This window comes from Patella vulgata, chromosome 7, assembly GCF_932274485.2.
Source record: "Patella vulgata chromosome 7, xgPatVulg1.2, whole genome shotgun sequence".
Classification (NCBI taxonomy): Eukaryota; Metazoa; Mollusca; class Gastropoda; family Patellidae; genus Patella; species Patella vulgata.
In genome coordinates, this window is record NC_065885.2 from 63,930,768 (window position 1) to 63,957,104 (window position 26,337).

A 26,337-nucleotide genomic window follows, 5' to 3' on the forward strand; every position below is an offset into this window, starting at 1 on the left:
GTCAAACAAATACATGTGTACATTGTACTTTTCAAGAAAATATCTGACAATGTGATTCTGTGTCAGTTTTTAAATCTAAAGTGAGAACATTTTCTAGCGCCTTGTGCATTCGGCCATTCCGTAGTTGATTGAATAATTACGCGATAAAAATTTCATTATTATTATTATTATGTACAGTTGCCTACATGTATGGATCCAAAGTTCAAACCAATATAAAGTTTACTGTACATATTATTATCAAAATGATTGTAAGCGATATAAAGGTATTTCACACAGTGAGCCACAGTGGCCCAGTCTAAAAGACGATGTCTTGCAAACCAGTAGGTCTTGGGTTCCATCCAGGTGTTGGCCTAGAAACTCTTGATTTTCTGGTGTTGTTTCCACTTGACAGTGGTATAAGGCCTGACTAAGTGTCTAATTGTTTGTATGGTTGATTTGAAATAAGAATAAGAGGCCAGGGCCAAATTACCCTCCCCCTCCCCCCATCTCTCTCTCTCTCTCTCTCTCTCACAAAATGTACCTTGTTTAGAATATTTTCTTGGCCAAAAACTGAAATTTACTTCAATTTCACTGTGATTATTCTTACATGTGCATCTACATGTATTGACAACCAAGGGTTGTTGGGGGGGCGGGCTGCTAAGTGGTCTAAAGCATGTGCTTTAGATCATAAGGTCTGTTATTGAGTCTAGTGTCATGATTTCGATTCGCAGCTTGAACTTGACAATGACTTGACCACTAATAGGTATTGGGTTGTTTTGTCTCGTATTTGATTGTTGATTGAATTACATACACTACTGTAGTCATTAATTAATAAGTAAGATCACACCACACCACACCATGACCAATTACAATTTCTTTTCTTTTCTTCAGGAACATCTACATGTACATGTACAGTGTATTAAAAATTCTACTTCCAGTTTCATCAGGAAAAAAACTTAATTTAGAAACAAAAAATACTTACATGTACAGTTGCTCTTCTCAATAGTTTTGACGGATTAGTGTAGAAAAATGCATTTAGTCACTTGCACGTACTGATGTAGGGATCTTTAGCAATGGAAACCGGAGATAACCCACGAGATTGGGCGGGCAATGAAATACATTTACACTTTATTTCATTTCTGTGTGGGGGTTGGGTAGTCAAATGGTTAACATGTGCGCGTTGCATCATATGGTCTGTCTTTGAGTCAAGTGGCGTGATTTCGATTCTCCGGTTGTACGTGACAAGGAGTTGGGTCGCCTTCCGACCTCGTGGCTTTTCTCTGTGTCCTCCAGTTTCCACCCACTGCTAAAGACCTCTACATGCCAGCGAATTATTGAAATAGAATTGAACTGTACATGTACGTTAAACCTCATTCATCTTTCTCTCTCTGTATGGGTGGTTTGGGATAGAGGTTATTATTTTATAACTACATGCAAATACAAGCAAATATCATTGAATACATCCGTTGAATACAGCCATTGAATAACCTATGGTTGTATTCAGTGGCTTGTATACGTACTACTTTTGTCCATAATGACGTCACTTTCAGAATTACATCAAACTGTAATGACGTCAACACTAGCAAAAGCAACCACAATTTTTGTGAACAAAGAAAAAAGGGTGGAACCTATGACGAATTTTAATGTTATTGGTGATTTTGTTTTTGATAATCTGGATAGTACAGTGTATTTTTTAATGGTTCAAGAGAGTGTATCCCTGCCCAAGTATTCCACGAGCGATTTTGTATATTGAGAAATCCAAATATTGTTTTTTTGCATATTTTCAGGTACGAGTCATGATCGTCCCACCGATCAAAGCCCAACCCGGCCTGCATCAGAAACACAAAAAGACCCGGGACCAGCACAACAACCCTCGTCACAAACCGAGGGAGGAGAACCAACTGAGGAGGGAGCACCAGGTTCAGATAAACCACAGATTAGTAATGCGTGGAGTACAGCTCTAGTAGCTGCAGCAGCCGGTGCAAATATGACGCGAAAACGGGCACAAGTTCGTAAACAACAAAACCTTAATGTTCGGCCTGCTAGGGCCTTGTTCTTTTTGACTCTTAAAAACCCTTTGAGGAAATTGTGTATCAAAGTGGTGGAATGGAGATATCCTTTTTGAAATTGAAAAATTTGTGTGTAACCACCGATTGATTTCCCCTTGTTACATGTACATGTTGTTGAGGGGAGGGGGGGTGGGGGTAGGTTGGGGTAGGTCTCTTTTAATTTGACTATTCATAATAATGACTAAGTTTGTTATTTTCTTTCAAGAAAGAATATGCATACTCTCAATTTCTATTATTTTTAAAAACTTTCATAAGATGATAATGTGTACATTGACTTTGAGTTATTTAACTGGTGGTGCCATGGTCCTATGCTGCTTTGGCTCCGGGGTGTTGGTAGGCCGAATGGTTAGCACGTTCCTGCTGTATCATATGGTTTCGATTCTTCGGTTGTATGTGACAAGGAGTAGGGTCGCCTGTCCAATCTCAGTTTTCTCTGGGTCCTCCGGTTTCCTCCCACTGCTAAAAGCCCTCTACGCTCAAGCAAATTATTGAAATAAAAAATTGAACCATGTGTTAGTCCCGAAATGTCCTAGTTTGTCGAGTGGACATTAAATCCCATTTCCCTCTCTCTCTGCTTTGGTTCCCCTCTACACGCAAGTGATAATTACACCTGAATTTTGATAATTGAAAATATTCGTGAGACAGGTGGATTCCCCAGTAACCCAACCTGCTGTATTCAACAAAACACATGTACCAAGATTTTATTTTTCCTTAATAAGAATTACAGCATTTGAATATCTGATCCTGATTACAATTTTTGCCAACTGCGTGGCCCTTGCTACATATACTCCATATCCTAAATCTGATACCAACGAAGTAAACATGGCTTTGGTAAGTAAAACACATGTTTGATCCGACTCCCTTTTAAATTTCCATCACTTCTACACCGAAAAACTAGCGGTTAGTCGTCCGTACTGTTTCCACATGGAAATTCCTACTTTCTGTTAGGGTTAGGGTCAGGTATTTAAGATTAAAACCTATAACACGAAAATTGTGTTCACTTCAAATATGAATGCTGAGTTTGCTTATTTATTAAAACGGACTTAAGACTTCATAATAGGATGACTCAGTACGGCCCTGTGTTCGATCTTGGCTTTTCGCAAGAAAATTTCTTCAGATTTTCTGGTTTGGTTTCCCCTGGTGTTTAGTCGTACACATAATAGAATGCTTGACAGTTGGAATTTGAAATAAGTGGAGACCGTAAAATTGTTCGGATAAAATTGCCCTCATAGCACACTGTATGGTGTATGCTACATTGTACATGGGTACATGTACTCTTCGTTAGCCCAGTCGGTGTAGGATTAAACCCGAAATTTCACGTTTAATGTCCTACTGTTCTACTCTTGTATCAAACTGCCAAGGGATCTTATAAGTGTATGGCAATGTTTACATGGAACCTAAGTTTTTTGTCCCATCCGAACAACTAGACAGCTGCCCTTGTCAGGCCCTCTGTCCTGCACTACTGACAAGGGTAAACCACGTCGGAAAATCCTGATGAACTTTCTTGGCCAATGCAGTGATCGAACACACGACCTCCAGGCAAACTGATTGTATAAAAAATTTTTTACCAGTCTACCTATTTATGTAAAATACATGTGCTGTATTTGAAAACAGTTTATAAATGATTAATGTATTTTCTTCTTTATTTTTTTAGGAAAATGTAGAATATGTATTTTTAGTTATTTTCAAATTTGAGGCATTAAATGATTAATGTATCTTTTTTTTTTCTTTTATTTAGGAAAACGTAGAATTTTTATTTTTAGTTATATTCACACTTGAAGCATTTCTAAAGGTGATAGCCTATGGTTTTGTAATGCATTCTGGAGCGTATTTGAGGAATGGATGGAATATATTAGATTTTATTATAGTTGTTATAGGGTAAGTGGGATTTTTCAAATAAATTATTTCAGATTAATGGAAATCACGTATGGAATATTAAATTCAATAATTATGGCGATGAATATAGCAATAATTTTACTTGTATTTTTGTTATTTTTCATCTTGAAGAGTTTAATTAATTTTTTTTTTTTTTTTTTCAGTGTAATAAGTATAATTCTAACTGCTGTACATAGCAAGGGTTTTGACGTAAAAGCTCTGAGGGCGTTTAGGGTGTTAAGACCGTTACGATTAGTTTCAAGAGCTCCTAGTAAGTATAATTCATTTATTTCAATAAAATTGGGGGGTTGGATGGCCGAATGGTTAGCACGAGCGCGCTGTATCGTACGGTCTGTCATTTTGTCAACTGGTGGGGTTTTGATTCCCTGGTTGTACGTGACAAAGAGTAGGGTCGCCTGTCCAACCTCGTGGGTTTTCTCCGGGTCCTCCGGTTTCCTCCCACTGCTAAAGACCCCTACGCGCAAGCGTATGATTGAAATGAAATTGAACCATGTGTTAGTCACGAAATGACCTAGTTTGTGTGGAGTGGAGTTAAACCCCATTTCTCTCTCTCTCTCTTTCAATAAAATTAGATATAGCTATAAATCATGGGTAGCCGTACCTGATTTCTCTTACGAAGCTACTACACTGTAACCTGGGTATCAATTAATCTTGTGTATCCAGCACTAACTTCTTTCACATTCGTTTAGTATCAAATCTTTGTTTAATAAATTGTAAAAATCATTTAAAATCACCCCAAATCATCTAATTTGTACTTGTGTCCAGTTTAAAGCTGACTGATTAATTTTCTGACTACTATTAAAAAAATTAATCATTATGCATCAGTAATCAATTGGGTTGTTTATTGTTTAACATTGATTGAGAAATTAAACGCTTGTAAATTGGACACTTATTACCAAAATTAATTGATCAGCTTTAAACGGGACACAAGTACAAATTGGATGAATTATGGTGATTTTAAATGATTTTTACGATTTTTAAACAAGGATTTGATATTGAATGACTGTGAAAGAAATTAGTGCTAAATACATAAGAATAAATGATACCCAGGTTATAGTGTAGTTTCGTTTGTATTTGAAAATAAATAATACATGTTTTGCAGAGTTCATTCTGATCTGTGTAGTTGGATTAAGATTGGGCTTTAGCTTTTCTATTTTTCATTCGGGATATTTCTATCTTAAACATACACTATGCAAGAGCGATATCTGCTTATTGCAGGTCTTTCTTTAGGCCTGAAATGTTATATAAACTATTAATAAGACATTTATTAACAAAACAAGACCATAATCAACTCTCGATGGCATCGGATACTCGAGCTTTTAACTAGATTAAAACGATTCACCACTTAAAAATTTAATTTAAAGATGGGAAAGCGAGGCTAAGTCTCGATTATACCACTGCCCTTGTTACCACTGTGCACACATCTTGTCAAAACTACAAACAATGATAACTTGGCTGAGAATGAAGTAATTTGAATGAAATTTTCAATATTTTCTTTTTTTATCATCTATTTTTGAATTATTATAGCAAGAATGACCAACTCTTTATAAAACTCTTAAATAATGTATCTTTAAGAAAAATAAATTGCTAAGAAAATCAAACAAGCTTTAGGAAGTTACATGATCTGAGTTACTTCATACCACCCTCACAATCAGCGTGCCTACCATGCTACGACGTACTTGTTTCTGGTAGATATATAATTATCAACGCAAATTCCAGAAATATAATTTAATTTAAAATTTTGTCTGTTTTTCTTTCAGGTTTACAAGTTGTGTTGAACTCGATTCTTCGAGCAATGGTGCCTTTGTTACACATAGCTCTATTAGTCATTTTTGTCATTATCATATACGCTATCATAGGATTGGAGTTATTCTCAGGAAAAATGCATGAGACCTGTTTTGATATAAAAACCAGTAAGTAGATTTACATCTTTGTTTACAAATGTGAGAAGTAGGGAATTAATGGATCAGTAACATTACATTGGATTATTATGTTACATGCACATACAATATTAACTTTATGCTATTAACATGCCACACACTATTCTAGCTGGTAACATGCCACACACTATTCTAGCTGGTAACATGCCACACACCATTCTAGCTGGTAACATCCCACACACTATTCCAGCTGGTAACATGCCATGCCACACACTATTCTAGCTGGAAACATGCCATGCCACACACTATTCTAGCTAGTAACATCCCACACACTATTCTAGCTGGTTACATCCCACACATTATTCTAGCTGGTAACATGCCATGCCACACTATTCTAGCTGGTAACATGCCATGCCACACATTATTCTAGCTAGTAACATCCCACACACTATTCTAGCTGGTAACATGCCATGCTACACATTATTTTAGCTGTTAACATCCCACACACTATTCTAGCTGTTAACATCCCACACACTATTCTAGCTGGTAACATGCCACACACTATTCTAGCTGGTAACATGCCATGCCACACACTATTCTAGCTAGTAACATCCCACACACTATTCTAGCTAGTAACATCCCACACACTATTTTAGCTGGTAACATGCCACACACTATTCTAGCTGGTAACATTCCACACACTTTTCTAGCTGGTACATGCCACACACTATTCTAGCTGGTAACATCCCACACACTATTCTAGCTGGTAACATGCCACACACTATTCTAGCTAGTAACACCCCAGACACTATTCTAGCTGGTAACATGCCACACACTATTCTAGCTGGTAACATGCCATGCCACACACTATTCTAGCTAGTAACATCCCACACACTATTCTAGCTAGTAACATGCCACACACTATTCTAGCTGGTAACATGCCACACACTATTTAAGCTGGTAACATCCCACACAAAATTCTAGCTGGTAACATCCCACACACTATTCTAGCTGGTAACATCCCACACACTATTCTAGCTGGTAACATCCCACACACTATTCTAGCTGGTAACATCCCACACATTATTCTAGCTGGTAACATGCCATGCCACACACTATTCTAGCTGGTAACATGCCACACACTATTCTAGCTTGTAACATGCCATGCCACCCACTATTCTAGCTAGTAACATTCCACACACTATTCTAGCTGGTAACATTCCACACACTATTCCAGCTGGTAACATCTCTGAATCACACTATTCTAGCAGTTAACATCCCACACACTATTCTAGCTGGTAACATCACTGAATCACACCATTCTAGCTGGTAACATCACTGAATCACAGCATTCTAGCTGTTAACATCACTGAATAACCATTCTAACTGGTAACAATGCTGACTGACACCATTCTAGCTGGTAACATCGCTGACTGACACCATTCTAGCTGGTAACATTGCTGACTGACACCATTCTAGCTGGTAACATTGCTGATTGACACCATTCTAGCTGGTAGCATTGCTAACTGACACCATTCTAGCTGGTAACATTGCTAACTGACACCATTCTAGCTGGTAACATTGCTGATTGACACCTTTCTAGCTGGTAGCATTGCTAACTGACACCATTCTAGCTGGTAGGATTGCTAACTGACACCATTCTAGCTTGTAGTGTTGCTGACTGACACTATTCTAGCTGGTAGCATTGCTGACTGACACCATTCTAGCTTGTAGCATTGCTGACTGACATCATTCTAGCTTGTAATGTTGCTGAATCACACCATTCTAGATGGTAACATCACTGAATCACATCATTCACAGTTCACTAAAATCTATTTGTAACATGGATAGGAAATCTTCCTTTGTTCTTTTTGTTGAATAAGCAGATTATTTTTCCTCTTGTAGATTGGGTGGAGCTTAACCGTGCAATAACTAGACATGTTCAATGTTATTGCACACTTTTGCTGGTTTACACTAGTTTTAGTAGAAATCATTTAGAGAAGTTGGGGGGGGGGGGGTTCTGTGCAATAACAATATGCATGTTGAGCAGTTGTCAATGTTACAAGTCATTTATAGCAGGCTTCATTCGTTAACAGGTTTATTAATTATAGGGAGAAATGTCAACTCTTTATCTAATCTCCCATAATTCCCCTTTAATGGGGGATCACGTGGCTAAGTGGGTAAGACGCTAGCTCGCTAGCCTGGAGGTCGGGTGTTCGATCCCTGCATTGGCCGAGAAAGTTCATCCAGATTTTCTGGCGTGGTTCTCCCTTGTCAGTGATGCAGGATGGAGGGGCTGACAAGGAAAGCTGTCTAGTCGTTCGGATGGGACGAAAAACCGAGGTCCCGTGTACACATTGGCGTGCACGTAAAAGATCCCTTGGCAGTTGGAATTCGATATAAGAGTAGGCCGTAGTGCCGCTGTCCGGGCAAAATTTCCCTCATAGCACACTGTATGGCGTATGCCCGTCTTCATTAGCCCAGGTTAGGAGCAGAACAGTAGGACGTTAAACTCCATTTCATTTCATTTCATTTCATTTCGATTTGCAGCGCCAGTGGCAATGATGTCAAAAGCAATAAATGAATGATTTAAAATGGCAAAAAAATATAACAAATTTTTAATAACATTTACATGTTTTGGATAATTATTGTTGTTCTTCTTCTGTTTAACATGCGATGGTGATATCGTAGACAAGTTATTTTATTTTATTATGCTCAATGCACGCACAGAGGTCTTTCAGGTGGCAGGAAACAGGCATATCCTGAGTTAACCCACTAGGTTGAGAGGGTGCGCCTATTTCCAAGTCACATACACTCACACCAGGGATCAAAACCATGATCTTAATCCAGAGGTGATTGACCAGCTAGTGCTGGAAGCACGATAATCTAGATCGTTATGTCACCCCAACAGCCATACTATTTATTGGCTGAGATTTATACTAGGGTATGTCGACTGGATGTTTAACCCCATTTCTTTCTGTCTCTCTGTTGATAAATTCATCCCGCCCACTACAACACATACTTATGAAAGAATAATTATTCTATCCAGTTACTAATAATTCTGGTTTCCGCCCACTGCTAAAGACCCCTATGCACAATTGAACCATATGTCCCAAAAAGACCTACATGTATTTTGTGTGTCTCTCAATCTATCTCTCCCTCCCCGACACAGTTACTAAATGCGTCTATATACTCTATCCAGTTCCTCCCACTGCTAAAGACACCAATGTGCAAGCGAATTATTGAAGTAAAATTGAACCATATGTTAGTCCCGAAATATCCTAGTCTACCCCTCCCCCCCCCCCCCCCAATTACTAAATGCTTCTAGAGGATTAAAACATTTATCCTCATTTCTGCACATTTGTGATATTTTGAATGTCATACATGTTGTTGTTAGATACATATACATTGTACTCTCCCATAGTGCCACCAGTCTCATTAAAATACAGATAAAATCCAAATTTTATTAATTTGATTGGATAATATTAGATTGATTTTAGTGCTTGGCCAATCAAAATTGAAGTATGTACTAAAATTTGGATTTTATCTTTAGTTAAGATTTCAAGAAACAGGGCCCTGATCTATAAGGCCAGGGTTAAAAATATTTCAGTTTGCCCAAACCCGACTCATGATGATTAGGTATGGGTAGGTAGGTAGGCAAATTCTTTTTTTTTTTTTGGGAGGACCAGACTTTGAGAACTAAGTGCAAAAACAAAAAAATATTTAAACTCTAACTTTTTTATTAGGCCTAACGAGAACAGTTGAAACAGTCACAACCATTTTGTCCGTTGTCTTCGTGTCTATTTCATCAACATTGACATCATCAAAGACGTCCCTCCATCCATGTCTTACTGTTGTTAAATCGCTGCAACTTGTTCGAAACGATTGGTTACTTTATTTTCGGTGTGTGTAATTGTCTGCCATGACACATACTGTTCCTTAACAACAACTATCGCGATAAATAACGAGATTTTACAAAATCACGTGTCGAGTTTGGTGTTACTATGTATAGACATGACAGTGGCTGTTCAATCTCCCGACCGATTATTTCGCGTTTGGGTGTCATTGTCAAGCTTAAAAATAATGCTGTTAAAAAAAAAAAAAAATCTTCAAAAACGGCAATAAAAGAATTTGACTCGGCAGCTTTTTTTGGGGTCGGTCGTGTTTGGGCAAACAGACAATCTTTTAATTTTGGCCTAATTCTTTCTGTTTTTTTTATACTTTCGATGGTCTACACTACATATCTCTTTATTTCTTCTCAGCTTCATTTTTTCTTTTTAATTATAATTGTAAAATAGGGACAGAATCATTAAGTTCCACCTGCTCCCCCCCCCCGACCCCAGAGTGAATTTATTCCCTGGAGGTATACTGAGAACCCTTGCACTAGACTGTTTAAAACAATGTTTCAAATATCTAGAGCAAGTCCTGATCCCATCACTAATAATATAAACTATATATATCACTGTGTATGTCGTGGCATTTATTTGAAAGGTCAGGAATTTCCATTCAATTCAGTATTATTGGTTTAAAGTGTACATGTATTTTAAAGAAATCTTTTTCAACTTGTAAATATAAGGTTTAACAATGTCCAATTGACACAAACTAGACAATTTTGATTCAGTAATTTGCTTGTATGTAGGAGGGATCTTTGGCAGTCGAAGGAAAAATGAAATGAAATGGGGTTAAACGTCCTACTGTTTTGTTCCAAACTGGGCTAATGAAGACAGGCATACAGTGTGCTATGAGGGAAATTTTGCCAAGACAGCGGCACAACGGCCTTCTCTTATATCAAATTCCAACTGTCAAGGGATCTTTTACGTGCATGCCAATGTGTACACGGGACCTCGGTTTCTCGTCTCACCCGAATGTCTAGACAGCTGTCCTTGTCAGACCCTCCGTCCTGCAACACTGATAAGGGGGACCCACGCTGGAAAATCTGGGTGAACTTTCTCGGCCAATGCAGGGATTGAACACCCGACCTCCAGGCTAGCGAGCCAGCGTCTTACCCACTTAGCCACCATGCCCCCCCCCCCCCGGCCTGTCGAAGGAAATAGGAGAAAACTCATGAGGTTGGACAGGTGACCCTACTCGCATCAAATTCCAAACCTTCTTATGAATGAAAAAGTAGTCCTTTTTTGGAAAAATAGTTGACAACGCTCCCTTTTAAAATCAGTGGTTTAAAAATGCGCACATAAGTCATGTCATTGAGTCATGTGATTATGGTTACCATGACAACAGCCTTATAAATGAGAGGAGTAGGGTTGCCTGCTCGATTAATGAACCATATATGGAAGCGAATGATTAAAAAAAAAAAGAGATCTATACTAGTATTAGTGACTGTCGTTTGTTTGTTTGTCTGTTCAGGGTTGGCGGCTACGCTGGATTTGTCCCGAGGCTGAAATTTAGTGTATAGCAGGAACTCAGACCTGGGAGTAACATAGGCCTGGTGGCGTTGGACTACCGCCTTTGATTTGACAGATTTTACGTATTTTTGAAACAGGTTTCGAAGTGTTTTGGTTCTGTTATGCAAGATCTTTTTCGACATTCCAAAGTAAAGGTTTGGTGCTAATACAATCTGATTAGAATACAGATCTATATTTCGTTTCGTTTTTTTTATACTTTCGATGGCCTACACTACATGAAGATCTGACAAGTTATAGCGATAGGTCACGTCAGGGGTCAAAAGACCGACTTATGACCCTATGACGTCAGACATTTGATTAACCAATCAGCATTGATGTTACTAGTGGATTACCCACAGTTCCGTGAAAAACACGCCTAAAGCTTGCCGTAACAGACCGTTTCATTGGCTTATCCTTGACACCATTCAGAACACGAGTTAAATAACAACTCTTCCAGATCCAAGTGTAGTAAAGACAAGTAAAACGAAATTTTGAACTATAAAAACGAAACGAAATAGGATCTGTGTTTTAACCAAATTGGTGCTAATACCACCTAAAGATAAATTTTAAATGTTCCTATTATTAATTAGAACAGGTTTCGCTTTAAATTTTATATTTACCGCTGACATTTATTGCTTTAAATCTTCCTAGTGCAAAAACAGAAAATTTCACCTTAAGGGTCACAAAGAACAAAGGTGAATTCAGCAAGTTTACATTTTTATTGAAAGGGTTGATTACTTTCGATCAGTTTCAGCATGTTTTTGTCCCCCGCCTTTCGAAGAAAGCAGGGGACTATTAAAATGGGTTCGTCCGTCTGTCTGTCCGTCTGTCTGTCCGTCACACTTTTTGGGACACAATAACTCTCTTCCTAATTGAGCTAGAATGTTCAAACTTGGTGTATGTGTTTATTAGGTCAATGCCTTGATGGAGTTCGAAGATGAGCATTTTCCGCTTAGGGTAAGCAGAGATAAGCAATTTGATTGGTTGATGCTTTGGGACACGATAACTCTCTTCCTAATTGGGCTAGAATGTTCAAACTTGGTGTATGTGTTGATTAGGTCAATGCCTTGATGGAGTTTGTAGATGAGCATTTTCCGCTTAGGGTAAGCAGAGATAAGCAATTTGATTGGTTGATGCTTTGGGACACGATAACTTTTAATTGAGCTAGAATGTTCAAACTTGGTGTATGTGTTTATTAGGTCAATGCCTTGATGGAGTTTGAAGATGAGCATTTTCCGCTTAGGGTAAGCAGAGATAAGCAATTTGATTGGTTGATACTTTGGGGCACGATAACTCTCTTCCTAATTGAGCTAGAATGTTCAAACTTGGTGTATGTGTTGATTAGGTCAATGCCTTGATGGAGTTCGAAGATGAGCATTTTCCGCTTAGGGTAAGCAGAGATAAGCAATTTGATTGGTTGATGCTTTGGGACACGATAACTTTAGTTCTAATTAAGTGAGATTGATGAAACTTGGTGTATAGATTTATTATATGAATACCTTAACTAAGTTCGATAATGAACATTTTTTGCTGAGGGTAAGCAGAGTGATAAGCAATTTGATTGGTAGAAACTTTGGAACACAATAACTCTCCTTCTAATTGAGGTAGAATGTTCAAACTTGGCATAGGTGTCTATTAGGTGAATGTTTAAACTTGATGTATATGTAGATGTTCATTAGGTGAATGTCTTGACTGAGTTCAATAATTAACATTTCGAGCTGAAGCTAAGCAGAGCTAATCGATTTCATTTGTCGATGGTTTGGGACAAGATAATCTTGATTCTATCTGATAGAGAGTGATGAAACTTAGTGAAAAAAATAAATGTGCGATTAATTAATATGTGTCATCTATTTATTTTGCAATTTCGGCGGGGGACATCAGCCTCACTGTTGGCTTGTTATGATACAATAGTGCCGGCACATTAACTTTCAGTGCAAATGACCTCATTTGACCTTTGACCCTGAATATCTCAAAAACGTCCCAATGGCCCACTCGGCATCCTAGCAAAATTTTTCTCTAGAAAAGTTAGGATAGTTTTGTGTCCATTTGATGGACACTCCCGTGCATTGAGCCTCCAGTCTACTCTGTGTCATCCACTTGTATATTCCTTAGTTCTGAAATGACCTAGTTTGTGTCCTGTGGACATCATTCTTGCCCTCTCTCTATCATCCTCTCTCTCTCTCTCTCTCTCTCTCTCCATGCAGAGGTTGACAATAAATGAAATAATTGTCATCCCCTCTCTCTCTTGTCAGTGGTGCAGAACGGAGGGCCTGACAAGGAGAGCTGTCTAGTCCTTCAGATAAAACAAAAAAACGAGGTCCCATGTATATATTGGAATGCACGTAAAAGATCCCCTGGCAGTTGGAATTTGATATAAGAGTAGTCGATAGTGCCGCTGCCCGGGCAAAATTTCCCTCATAGCACACTGTATGGCGTATGCCCCTCTTCATTAGCCCAGTATAGGAGCAGAACAGTAGGACGTTAAACTCCATTTCAATTCATTTCTCTCCATGCAGATGTTGACAATAAGAACACAAGTGAAATAATTCTGTCATCCTCTCTCTCTCTCTCTCTCTTTCTCTCTCTCTCTCCATGCAGAGTTTGACAATAAGAACATAAGTGAAATAAATCTACATGTAATGGGGTAATTTGATGATGATGATTGTATAGTAAATAATAGAGATGGTAGTTTGCCAGCAAGTCTCTTAGTAAATTGATATACTGCCTGTTTAATGTGTGATTTATGCTGTAAATATCTCCTACATGTATAAAATAGGTAATTTGTGTAATAACAAATACACACTCTGTGTTTAGAAGTTGTCACATATCTGTATAAATCAACATTGAATAAATTCATAGGCAAAAAAATAATAGTGACGGGTTGAAAAATAAATCGACATTATGTATGTACTCGTAATAAATTGAATAGAATTTGAAGGTTACGATAATGTCAGCTGTTATTGACATCACATGTCACATTCAGGATGATATTTGAAAACTAGAGTGTAGATTACGTGTAGGATTGTTATTTGAATGAAATGAAATATAGTTTTAAAGTTCTATTTTATTGGATGGCCGAATGGTTAGCGCGTGCACATTGTATCATAAAGTCTGTCATTGAGTCAACTGGCGTGGTTGTACGTGACAAGGAGTAAGGTCGCCTGTCCATACTCGTGGAATTCCTCCAGTTTACTTCCACTGCCAAAGCGTATTATTGCATAAAAAGTTAGAATGATTAGTTCATGTGGGTTATATTTTGGAATCAGTGATTGTTCGTAATACACCATTTTATTAGGCCAATATTTCATACGCCCAACACATTGTATATACAGTGGACTCTGTCACATCCGATCTCTGATCACTCCGGATTGCTGTGACATCCGGTATGATTTTCATGTCCCGATTTATTTCCTTATTACTTCAGCCAAAAAATCGCTGGTAAATCCGAATTCTGTATTTTCAGGATTCCGAAATCAATCAGCAGTCCCGTCACATAATTTCCATTGAATCGACACCGTATAATCCGTACTTCAAACGGTGGGAGGAAATCAGATAAAACCCACGAGGTTGGATATTCAGCAATAAATAATCCCTACTAATGTTCTACAAAAAAAAAGTTGACATGGTCAATCACAACTATCTATCTATGTGGAACCATAGATTATACAGTTCTATGATGGAACGGTAAATCACGTTTTTACGCTTGATACACAAATTCCCTTAAAATTGATAACTTTCTGCTAATCAAAAAAATATTTGATTTGCACTTACCTCGTTTTTGTTTAGCAAACTGCGATGCGATACCGCTTATCATGTTCCCTGGGTCTGAGGGGCCATAATTACATCTACGTTCAGTTTCCGGCATTCTAAGTGCTTAAAAGTTAGTAACAAAGCTTGATGTACATGCAAACAGGGCTGAATTTACCAACGGGCGTAATATATAATAGACAATTGGCCTAGGACCCTCGGTTATCTGGAGACCCACTGGAACTAATTTGCTGCGCAGCGGCTGTGGGTCAGCGTATCACTGGGTATTTCATTATATAATATTAATATATTCAAAACTATAAGATAATATTCAAAACTATAAGATAATATTCAAAACTATAAGATTCAAAACTATAATATGATATTCAAAACTATAAGATAATATTCAAAACAATAAGATAATATTCAAAACTATAAGATAATATTCAAAACTATAAGATAATATTCAAAACTATAAGATAATATTCAAAACTATAAGATAAGATTCAAAACTATAACATGATATTCAAAACTATAACATGATATTCAAAACTATAAGATAATATTCAAAACTATAAGATAATATTCAAAACTATAAGATAATATCCAAAACTATAAGATAATATTCAAAACTATAAGGTAATATTCAAAACTATAAGATAATATTCAAAACTATAAGATATTATTCAAAACTATAAGATAATATTCAAAACTATAAGGTAATATTCAAAACTATTAAGATAATATTCAAAACTATAAGGGCCCCTGTACAATAAGTATAAGGCTCGAAGTATGGGGCCCCTGTATAGGCCTACTGATGGGTTTGGCCTATGGTCCACAAGTAGATGAGTCTGGCCCTTGCATGTAAATGCCAAGAAGAAAAACTGTGGTGCCATATATTTCATACAGATTAAAGGAGCTAAATCGCTAACATTTGGGACCTAGAAATTGACAAAAGTGGGTCGCAACGCATATAATACTGTAATATGAATGTATATAAACTGATTTACATTCAATGGTTTCCGTTTTTACTCCAATTTCAAATCAGTTATCTCGGCGAAATAAGCCAGCAGTCTCAATCGAGTGCAAATTTCTAGCGTCTGGTTATTCCATTCTACATACGCTGTTCGATTTGGTGTAATGTGTCTAGCCTCGTCCCTCGAGTCTCTTTTTACAACTGGGGCTGAAGCGCATTATGGTACACGATTCGTGTACCAATGGTAAAATGGTTATTTTGTCTTAAATATTGGATATCAAAAGCCCATCTTATTCCGGTAAGATCACAACATCAATGTTGATTTAATTTGACAAATAAATCGTGTTTTCAATGTTGAAGATTTTGGATTGTATTGAGTTAGAGACTTAGCTCCTTTAGCAATTATATTGTATTCAATTTTTACGTAATTAAAATATCGAGACAAAACAAAATGTTAACATCGTTTAGGTACCAATGAATCCATTTCACATCATTCGTCACTTACATGCAAGTCAATATTTGTTTTATAAGGTAAATAAATTGATGTATTTTCTGGCCGCGCATAATGAAAACAGTATGTGATAAAGATAATTATTGTTACATAGATTTACTAGTTTAGCTAGATGATCCTACAGGTACTTGTGATTTATATATTTTTTTTTTTGTATTAATATCAGTTACATTATTTATATCAGTCTGTGAGCTCAACATACAAGAGTTTACATGTATGTGATGTTTAGAGTTTTGTTTATCTCACACAGCAACAGCTGAGAATTGAAATTAATCTCACATATTAGAATTCAGCCACTGCATATAGTAAAGACAGACGAAGATGAGAGAGAGAGAGAGGAAGAGAGAGAGAGAGAGAGAGAGAGAGAGAGAGAGTTTAAGGTCTACATGACACAAACTGGGACAAACTGGGACATTTCGAGACTAACATGTGTTTTAATTTTATTTCAATAATTCGCTTGCCCGTAGGGGTCTTTAGCAGTTTGAGGAAACTGGAGGACCCGGAGAAAACCTATGAGGTTGGACAGGCGACCCTACTCCTTGTCACGTACAACCGGGGATTCGAAACCATGCCAGTTGACTCAATGACGGGCCTTATGATACAGCGCGCACTTGCTAACCATTCGGCCATCCACCCCCCCTGTTTCTCGATACAACTTGGGTATGTGATGTTTTAGTGGGAGTTTCTGTGAAAGTAAACGGTTGTAAACCCAACACTCATTATCTAATGGTGGTTTCCCTTTGTCAGTGATGCAGGACGGAGGGCCTGACAAGGACAGCTGTCTAGTCGTTCGGATGGGACGAAAAACCGAGGTCCTGTGTACTAATTGGTGTGCACGTAAAAGATCCCTTGGCAGTTGGAATTCGATAAGAATAGGCCGTAGCCGGGCAAAATTCCCCTCATAGCACACTGTGTGGCGTATGCCCATCTTCATTAGCCCAGTTTAGGAGCAAAACAGTAGGACATTAAACCCCATTTCATTTCATTTCATTATCTAATGTAAACACACCATTTTACAATAGAATTTGTCAACAATGGTTTGAAACTAAACATTAACATTAAATAAAAAACTCCTGCTAAAACTGCACAACTAACCCGAATGGTTTATAATGCATGCACGTTGGATCACAAGGTCGTCATTGAGTCAAGTGGCATGGTTTCTTTTCCCCACTTGTATGTGACAAGGAGTAGGGTCATCTGTCCAACCTCGTGGGATTTCTCCGGATCTTACAGTTTTCTCCTACTGCTAAAGACCGCTACATGTACGCACAAATGACTCATTGAAAAGAAATTGAACCATATGTTAGTCCTGAAATTGCCGAGTTTGTGTAGAGTGGACGTTCAACTCCATTTCTCTCTATATATATATATACATGTATATGTTATTGGAAAGGTTCATTTATTATGGCAAATTGAACGTGTACATGTAATATTCAATTTCTTTCTTTTCTTAACAAAACTGGGAACAGACCCTGGTTGTTTCACAAAGCATTCTCAGACTTGTGAACTTGGGTGGCCAGATGTTACAAATACCAAACTTCCTAATTTATTAATTATATTTATATCTGCGGTATAGCTTATAGATGAATACAATGATATACCTACTTACTATATGTATGTTAATTACACACAGTATCAATTGATTTTATAATCAGGGTATTTACATTGAAATACAGTTTTATTCAAAATTTTACCTCATTTTCTACTTTGAAATGAAATGGGGTTTAACGTCCTACTATTCTGCTCCTATGCTGGGCTAATGAAGACGGGCATACGCCATACAGTGTGCCTAAAGAAAGACCTACAATAGACAGATTTAACTCTTGCATAATGTATGTTTAACATAAGCCCATAATCAACTTTTTAGACCATCAGATGGCAGAGATTTAACAGGATTAGAATGCCTGCTAGATTTAAATTTTTTACATTAAAATGGATACGCGAGACTCAGTACCATTGCTACGATAATAAACAATATACAGAATAGAGTAATTTGAATGAAATTTTCAATATATTCATTTTTCGTTATCAATATACAAACTATTATACATGTACATGTAGCAAGAACGGCCAGCTCTTTATCTAAATCTTACATAATGCATAGTAGATATATGGTACTATTCTGTTTAACATTGTTTTTAATGTTAAGGGGTGGTTGGATGGCCGAATGGTTAGCATGTGCACGCTGTATTATACGGTCTGTCATTGAGTCAATTGGTGTGGTTTCGATTCCCCAGTTGTACGTGACAAGGAGTAGGGTTGCCTTTCCAGCCCCGTGGGTTTCTCTGGGTCCTCCGGTTTCCTCCCACTGCTAAAGACCCTTACGCGCAAGCGAAGTACTGAAATAAAATTGAACCATGTGTTAGTCCCAAAATGACCTAGTTTATGTCGAGTGGAAGTTAAACCCCATGTCTCTCTCTCTCTCTCTCCCTTTAATGTTAAGCTAATGAAATATAAGAGCACACATACAGTGTCAGACCAAACTATCACAATACATGTATGCCTGGCGAAGTAGAAGAATCAAATCTCTCTTAGTTCATTGTATCCATTATATGAATTGATTGTTCGCTAGCTTTCTAGTCATGTTAATCATGTGTACATAGCACATGAATGATACATGCAGAACAAATACTCTTCCCATCACGCTACCAGTGATTTGTATTCACAAAAATGTGACTCGACAAGCATATTAACAGAAAATGAAATAAGAGCTTAACATCTTGGTTGGGGTGGCACATGCATGAATATTAGCAATTGATAAAGATGTATACTGTATATATTTAAATATTAAACTAGGTTATAATAATCAATATGTTGCTGTTAATATGTGAATGTTCTCGTATTGTGTGTAGTTAGTATAGAATATGTCAGGGTTCCCGCGGTCCTTGAAAATCCTTGAATATCCTTAAATTTAAAATTTCATTTTCAAGGTCTTGAATATCCTTGAATTTCGCGGAAATAGGAAAATATCCTTGAATTTCAGTTGAGATCCTTAATTTTGTTTCAAATGTCTTCAATTCCTTTTAAATATGAGATTATAAAGATAGTTGGTAATGTTTTGGTTATTTTAAAGATGAAAAATTGTAACTTTAGGCTAAAAAATGTCCTTGAAAATCCTTGAATTTGACGTATATTTATCCTTGAATATCCTTGAAAAAATGTTTGAGGAAGCTGTGGGAACCCTGTATGTGTACCAGTAGATTTTACTACAGTGTAGTATTGCTATTCAATACATATATACTATCATGGCCTCTTTTATATAGAGAGAGAAATGGGGTTTAACGTCAACTAGACACAAACTAGGCCATTTCGGGACTAACATATAGTTCAATTTTTATACGCCCACATTTTCATGTGGACGTATATTGTCTTCGCCCCTATCTGTCCGTCCGTCCACAATTGTTTGTAAACACTCTACAGGTTACAATTTTTATCCGATTTCAATGAAACTTGAAATATAGGTTTATCACCCTAAGATCTTCGTTCCTTTCGATATTTGCGCATATCAGATTGTAACTTCCTGAATTATGGCCCTTGACTTTACGAAAAATCATGTTTTTAGAGGTCACATTTATTATCCGATTTAAAATATATCACTGTTGAACAGTGTTAGACCGTTATGATGGTTGCGTTCGAATTTCGTGTAAATAGCACAAAATCGCCGCCCCTTTATCATAAAGATCTTGGTTCCTTTTGATAATTAGACATCCGAGTATGGTCACCTTTCAACCTCGTAGGTTTTCTCCGGGTCATCCGGTTTCCTCCCAGTGCTAAGGAGCCCTATGGGCAAGCGAATTATTGAAATAAAATTGAACCATATGCTACATGTAGTCTCGAAATGACCTAGTTTGTGTCGAGCGTTGGTTAAACCCCATTTCATCTTTCTCTCTCTTTATTTCATTCCTCCTATAACAATACTGATAATAAGTCTACAGATAAAAACCTTCGATCATGACTAAATGTTCCCTTTTACATATATTTTATACTTATTATATTGAAAATCTATACAAATGGAACAAAATACAAGTATTTCATGCAGACTCAGATACGAATCCGACTCGCTTTGGAAAAGATAACTTATCTCTGTCTTTATCTATGTAATTATTGAAGTAAGATTGAAGAGGAAAAAAAAGGAAATGAAATTGTGTTATTGATTGTAAAAGTAATTTGTGTGTATAGGTTTATTGAATTAAAGCTGTAACATTGTAACATACACGTAGTTTTAATGTAAAGCGACGAACGAGTATTCACATCTCAATAGAACTAATGATCATACTAATATCTTCACCTATAGTTATTAGATATTTTGAGAGAGACTGGAGTGAGATGTAGAATATTTATGATGAGGAGCAAAGTCAATTGAAAATGATCTGAAGCAATGGATAATTGATAGAAACTGGTATGGAGAGATTGGGTCAAGTCTTCTGTTGTAGCTCAGACACCGTATTATAAGTTCTGTCATTAATCAACATTAATAAGAGATGACTTGGACTCGGAGAACTTGTTACCATTATAATATCCTATGTCAGATGACCTAAGATGACAGGGTTGTCATTCAATATGTGTTTTGCTTGGATCTTGTGCATTAATTATTAACTCGGGTCTGAAGCCAGTTGTCAGTATACTGTGCAAGTACTTTTAGTCTGAAAGCTATCCAATAGCCCGTGCTATTGAAACCTGCCATCATGTACCAATAAGAAGGGTATTACTTATTCTTCACCAAATAGCAATGGAGGAAAGCTGACATATTACTGGCCAAATGCCAGACAGTCTAAATAAGATAGCTCTAAGATGTCCAGCCTAATTCCTTCCTTTAATTATTAGGTAGCACTTGTCAGTTTTGTATTCCCCTATGGTTCTCTACCTATTGTCCTGTCACTTTATAATTTATGACAAATGCTGACTAGAAGAATATCTCTCTTTCTGAAGTTTTCTCTGTCCCTCCCTCTAGATTGCTGCTGTATATTATATAGAAAATTAAAGGATGTAAATGTAGTATTTTCTCTAAATTTATGGGTTTTCTCCACTTCCTCCTGTTTCCGTTTTCTCCCACTGATAAAGACCTCTATGTGCAAGCGAATTATTAAAATAAAATTTTTAGTCACACGAAATGACCTGGTTTGTGTTGAGATGTTAATAATTGAAACCTACTGTGAAGAATATCTCTCACTCCCTGTAGATTACAACTGTAATGATTTTGTAGCATGATTAATTGCTAAAGTATGTCAGTCCTTGAAATTAGGATTTTTCTACTACAGCACTGCAATGAATTTGCGGTGTCAATTAATCTGGTTCTAATTGTGTTTTGTGGTACAGAGTTTTGTTGGAGTATTTTGGCAACTTATCAAACTTTGATTATTTATGATATGTGTACGCATGGTCTAATAGGCTACAACGACACATATTTTTTTTTATTTTGTTGTAGCAGTCTGTGTTTACATTCGCTTTTACCACAGTTTTGTCGTTTTTCGTGGATAATTTCAAGCACTGACTTGATGAACGGTTGATAGCGATTTCTAGCGATTAGCCTCTTATCAGCCAATTACCGATGGTGAATACGATAATTAGAAATCACTACAATAAATACGGCGACAAAATTGTCATATATATTCTGGAAAAAGTAACTTGGTAATCTGAAGTAAACAAAGAGAGAGAGAAATGGGGTTTAACGTCCACTCGACACAATCTAGGTCATTTCAGGACTAACATACGGTTAATAAATTTTCAATAATACGCTTGCGCGTAGGGGTCTTTAGCAGTTGGAGGAAACCGAAGGACCCGGAGAAAACCCATGAGGTTGGACAGGCGACCCTACTCCTTGTCACGTACAACCCGGGATTCGAAACCACACACCGGTTGACTCAACGACAGGCCTTATGATACAGCGGTATAGCATCACAAAAAGGGATTCAAATCGCGGTAAAAGCGGTAGAATTATTTTATTCATTAGCCAAAAATTGCTTTCAAACTTGTGAAGTGCGATTCATTATATTTTGGATGAAAATACTTCATTTGGGTAAAAGTATCACAACTAATTTTATTCATAAATCGGTAAATTGTAGAAAACAATACTGCCGGTAAAAAACCCCATCTTGTTTTGTTTTTCCAGACTTAAACTTTAGTTAATTATTTTGTCTATTCTTCGACGCGATCAAAAGTCAGTTTTGCTTGCAATTTTCCAGGCGGACATGTATAATGCGTTCAATATAGAAAAACTGTCTGGTAAATGCAAGGTAAATCACTGCCGGTTGCTATGACAAAATAGTCCCGCAAGTCCAAATTATCCAGTATGCAATTAAGCGCAGTTACCAAAGTTTTGTCCGTCTGGTTAATTAAGACTACTGTGAGTGTGTGCTAAGATAAAATGGCGTCGTCTGCTAGATCGAAAAGACAAACAAATGGAATAAAATTAGCCACGGTACATTCGTGGATACAAAAATATGATAATGATCATACATGGTTAAACTATGAACTTGAAATGGCCGGTATTGTAAATAAAGTTTCCTGCAAACTTTGTGCTAAGTATGAACATAAAATAAACTGCTTGAGAAAGTAGGGCAATTCATTGAACCACAGAATTGGCACTCAAGGTTAGACAATTTACGCCAACACATGTAAATGAATAATAAAACAAGACTAAAGATTATAATATTGTTTATTTATCAGAATTGCAAATTTTTGTGATGTACGGTTTACTGCTCCTTAAATCTGAGTAAATGCTATTCAAATTAGCCAAAATCATGAAAATGTGAATCTGTCACAAAGATTTGTTACTCATTGGTTTTAGACTAAATTGAACCCTGGCGTGCATGTGTTAACCATTCGACCATCCAACCCCTGAAGTAAACAAGATCGTCTAAGTACCAATCTGGGCTTAGTGAATAAGAGAAATGAAATGAAATGAGGTTTAACTTTCTACTTTTTCTGCTCCAAACGGTCTAGCGGGGGTTGGATGGCTGAGTGGTTAGCGTGCGCGCGCTGTATCATAAAGTCTGTCATTGAGTCGACTGGCGTGGTTTCGAATCCCCGGTTGTACGTTGCAAGGAGTAGGGTCGCCTGTCCAACCTCGTGGGTTTTCTCCGGGACCTCCGGTTTCCTCCCACTGCTAAAGACCCCTACGCGCAAGCGAATTATGTAAATAAAATTAAACCATATGTTAGTCCCGAAATGACCTAGTTTGTGTCGAGTGGACGTTAAACCCCATTTCTCTCTCTCTCTCCAAACGGTCTAATGAAGACAAATTCTTTAAGTGGCATTTAGCGATCAGGGAACAAATTAACAGAACACAGTTTTTATGGGATACAATCACTAGTTTATTCTAAAAGCACGACGTTTCGACAAGTATCCTCTTATCGTTATCAAGCACATTTTGTGCTTGATAACGATAAGAGGATGTGCTTGATAACGATAAGAGGATACTTGTCGAAACGTCGTGCTTTTAGAATAAACTAGTGATTGTATCCCATAAAAACTGTGTTCTGTTAATGAAGACAAGCATATGCCACGAGGGAACTTTTGGCCTGGACAGCAATTGAATTCCAACCTCACGTTTGTTTTGAACCATCCGAACGACTGAACGATGTTCCTTGTCGAGACAGGCTAATGAAGATGGCCATATGCCATGCAGTGTGCAATGCAATTTTGCCCAGGCAGCACCTGTATTCCATCTTTTACATCCACACCAAAGTGTACATGTACATGGTACTTCTATTTTTTCACATCACTCGAACGACAAAATGTTATTCCTTTCGAGTTCTCCATCCTTCAACACTAAAATGTGGAAAATCAAGTAAGTGTATTAGGGAAACAATTGCTTATTAGAACAGTTGAAACAAGGGAGCCACGACGGCCAAGTGGGTAAGTCGCTGGCTCGATAACCTTGAGGAAGCGTGTTCCGCCCCTGCATTGGCTGAGAAAGTTCATTGGGATTTTCCAACATGGTTTTCCCTTGTCAGTGGTGCAGGATGGAGGGCCTGACAATGACGACTGTCTAGTTGTTTGGATGGCACGAAAAACCGAGGTCACGTGTACACATTTGGAATTCAATATAAGAGTAGGCCATAGTGCCGCTGTCCGTGCAAAATTTCCCTCATAGCACACTGTATGGCGTATGCCCGTCTTCATTAGCCCAGTCAGAGCAGAACAGCAGGACGTTAAACTTCATTTCATTTCATTTCATTTCATATAACAATAACAAAGAAATAACATGTTTTTGTGGTAGATAATTATTTATTCATGAGCTTTTGTAGATCATATATAATCATATTAATATATGAACATGTAGATTACTCTCTGACTAATTAGGTTAGAGGTATGGTTAAATAGATTTATATAGCCCACTCATTCCTGGTTCACTAACCCAGGTCTTGGGTTCGATGGTGGTTCAGTGAGCTAGGTGCTGGCTCACTGACCAGGGGGTCTTGGGTTCGATGGTGGTTCACTGAGCTAGGTGTTGGCTCACTAACCCGGGGGTCTTGGGTGCGATGGTGGCTCAGTGCATAAGGTGCTGGCTCACTAACCCGGGGGTCTTGGGTTCGATGGTGGCTCAGTGCATAAGGTGCTGGCTCACTGACCAGAAGGTCTTGGGTTCGATGGTGGTTCAGTGAGCTAGGTGCTGGCTCACTAACCCGGGGGTCTTGGGTTCGATGTTGGTTCTGTGAATAAGGTGCTGGCTCACTAACCAGGGGGTCTTGGGTTCGATGGTGGCTCAGTGCATAAGGTGCTGGCTCACTAACCAGGGGGTCTTGGGTTCGATGGTGGCTCAGTGCATAAGGTGCTGGCTCACTAACCCGGGGGTCTTGGGTACGATGGTGGCTCAGTGCAGAAGGTGCTGGCTCACTAACCCGTTGGTCTTGGGTTCAATGGTGGCTCAGTGAGCTAGGTTCTGGCTCACTAACCCTTTGGTCTTGGGTTCAATGGTGGCTCAGTGAATAAGGTGCTGGCTCACTAACCAGGGGGTCTTGGGTTCGATGGTGGCTCAGTGCATAAGGTGCTGGCTCACTAACCAGGGGGTCTTGGGTTCGATGGTGGCTCAGTGCATAAGGTGCTGGCTCACTAACCCGGGGGTCTTGGGTACGATGGTGGCTCAGTGCAGAAGGTGCTGGCTCACTAACCCGTTGGTCTTGGGTTCAATGGTGGCTCAGTGAGCTAGGTTCTGGCTCACTAACCCTTTGGTCTTGGGTTCAATGGTGGCTCAGTGACCTAGGTGCGTGCTCACTAACCCGGGGGTCTTGGGTTCGATGGTGGTTCAATGAGCTAGGTGCATGCTCACTGACCCAGGAGTTTTGGGTTCGATGGTGGCTCAGTGAGCTAGGTGCTGGCTCACTGACCAGGAGGTCTCGGGTTCGCTCCCGATGTTGGCAGAGAAAGTTCCTGTGGATTTTCTGACACGTTTATCAAACTTATCAGAGGGCCTGACAAGAAATAGTGTTTAGTTTTTCATATCGAACTTAAAGCCGAGGTTCTGTGAACACATTGGCGTGCACGTAAATGAACCCTTGACAGTTATAATTCGATATAAGAGTAGGCTGCAGTGCCGCTGTCCAGGCAAAATTTCCCTCATAGCACACTGTTTGGCGTATGCCCATCTTCATTAGCCCAGTCGGTTCAGAACAGTAGGACAATAAACCCTATTTCATTTCATTTCCATATCAAATGTTAACAGTTTCTTTTATCAACAAGGGTGTTTGGATGGCTGAATGGTTAGCACGTTTGCGTTATATCATAAGGTCTGTCATTGAGTCAACTGGCATGGTTTCGATTCCCAGGTTGTACATGGCAAGGAGTAGGGTCACTTGTCCAACCTCCTTGGGTTTCTTTCCACCGCTAAAGACCCCTATGTGCAAGCGAATTGTTGAAATAAAATTGAACTGTATGT

At 38.1% G+C, this 26,337-nt stretch overlaps 1 protein-coding gene across 1 annotated transcript in view; it reads left to right on the plus strand.

Moving 5' to 3' along the window:
- The first annotated feature begins 2,779 nt into the window (after positions 1–2,779).
- The window catches only part of LOC126827241 (muscle calcium channel subunit alpha-1), a 69,379-nt gene continuing 45,821 nt past the window's right edge, over positions 2,780–26,337 (plus strand). The window contains exons 1-4 of the mRNA XM_056102174.1: positions 2,780–2,879; positions 3,787–3,926; positions 4,088–4,194; positions 5,705–5,857. Coding sequence (XP_055958149.1) covers positions 2,871–2,879; positions 3,787–3,926; positions 4,088–4,194; positions 5,705–5,857 — 409 coding nt within the window. The 5' untranslated portion in view covers positions 2,780–2,870. The remainder of the gene's footprint in view (positions 2,880–3,786; positions 3,927–4,087; positions 4,195–5,704; positions 5,858–26,337) is intronic.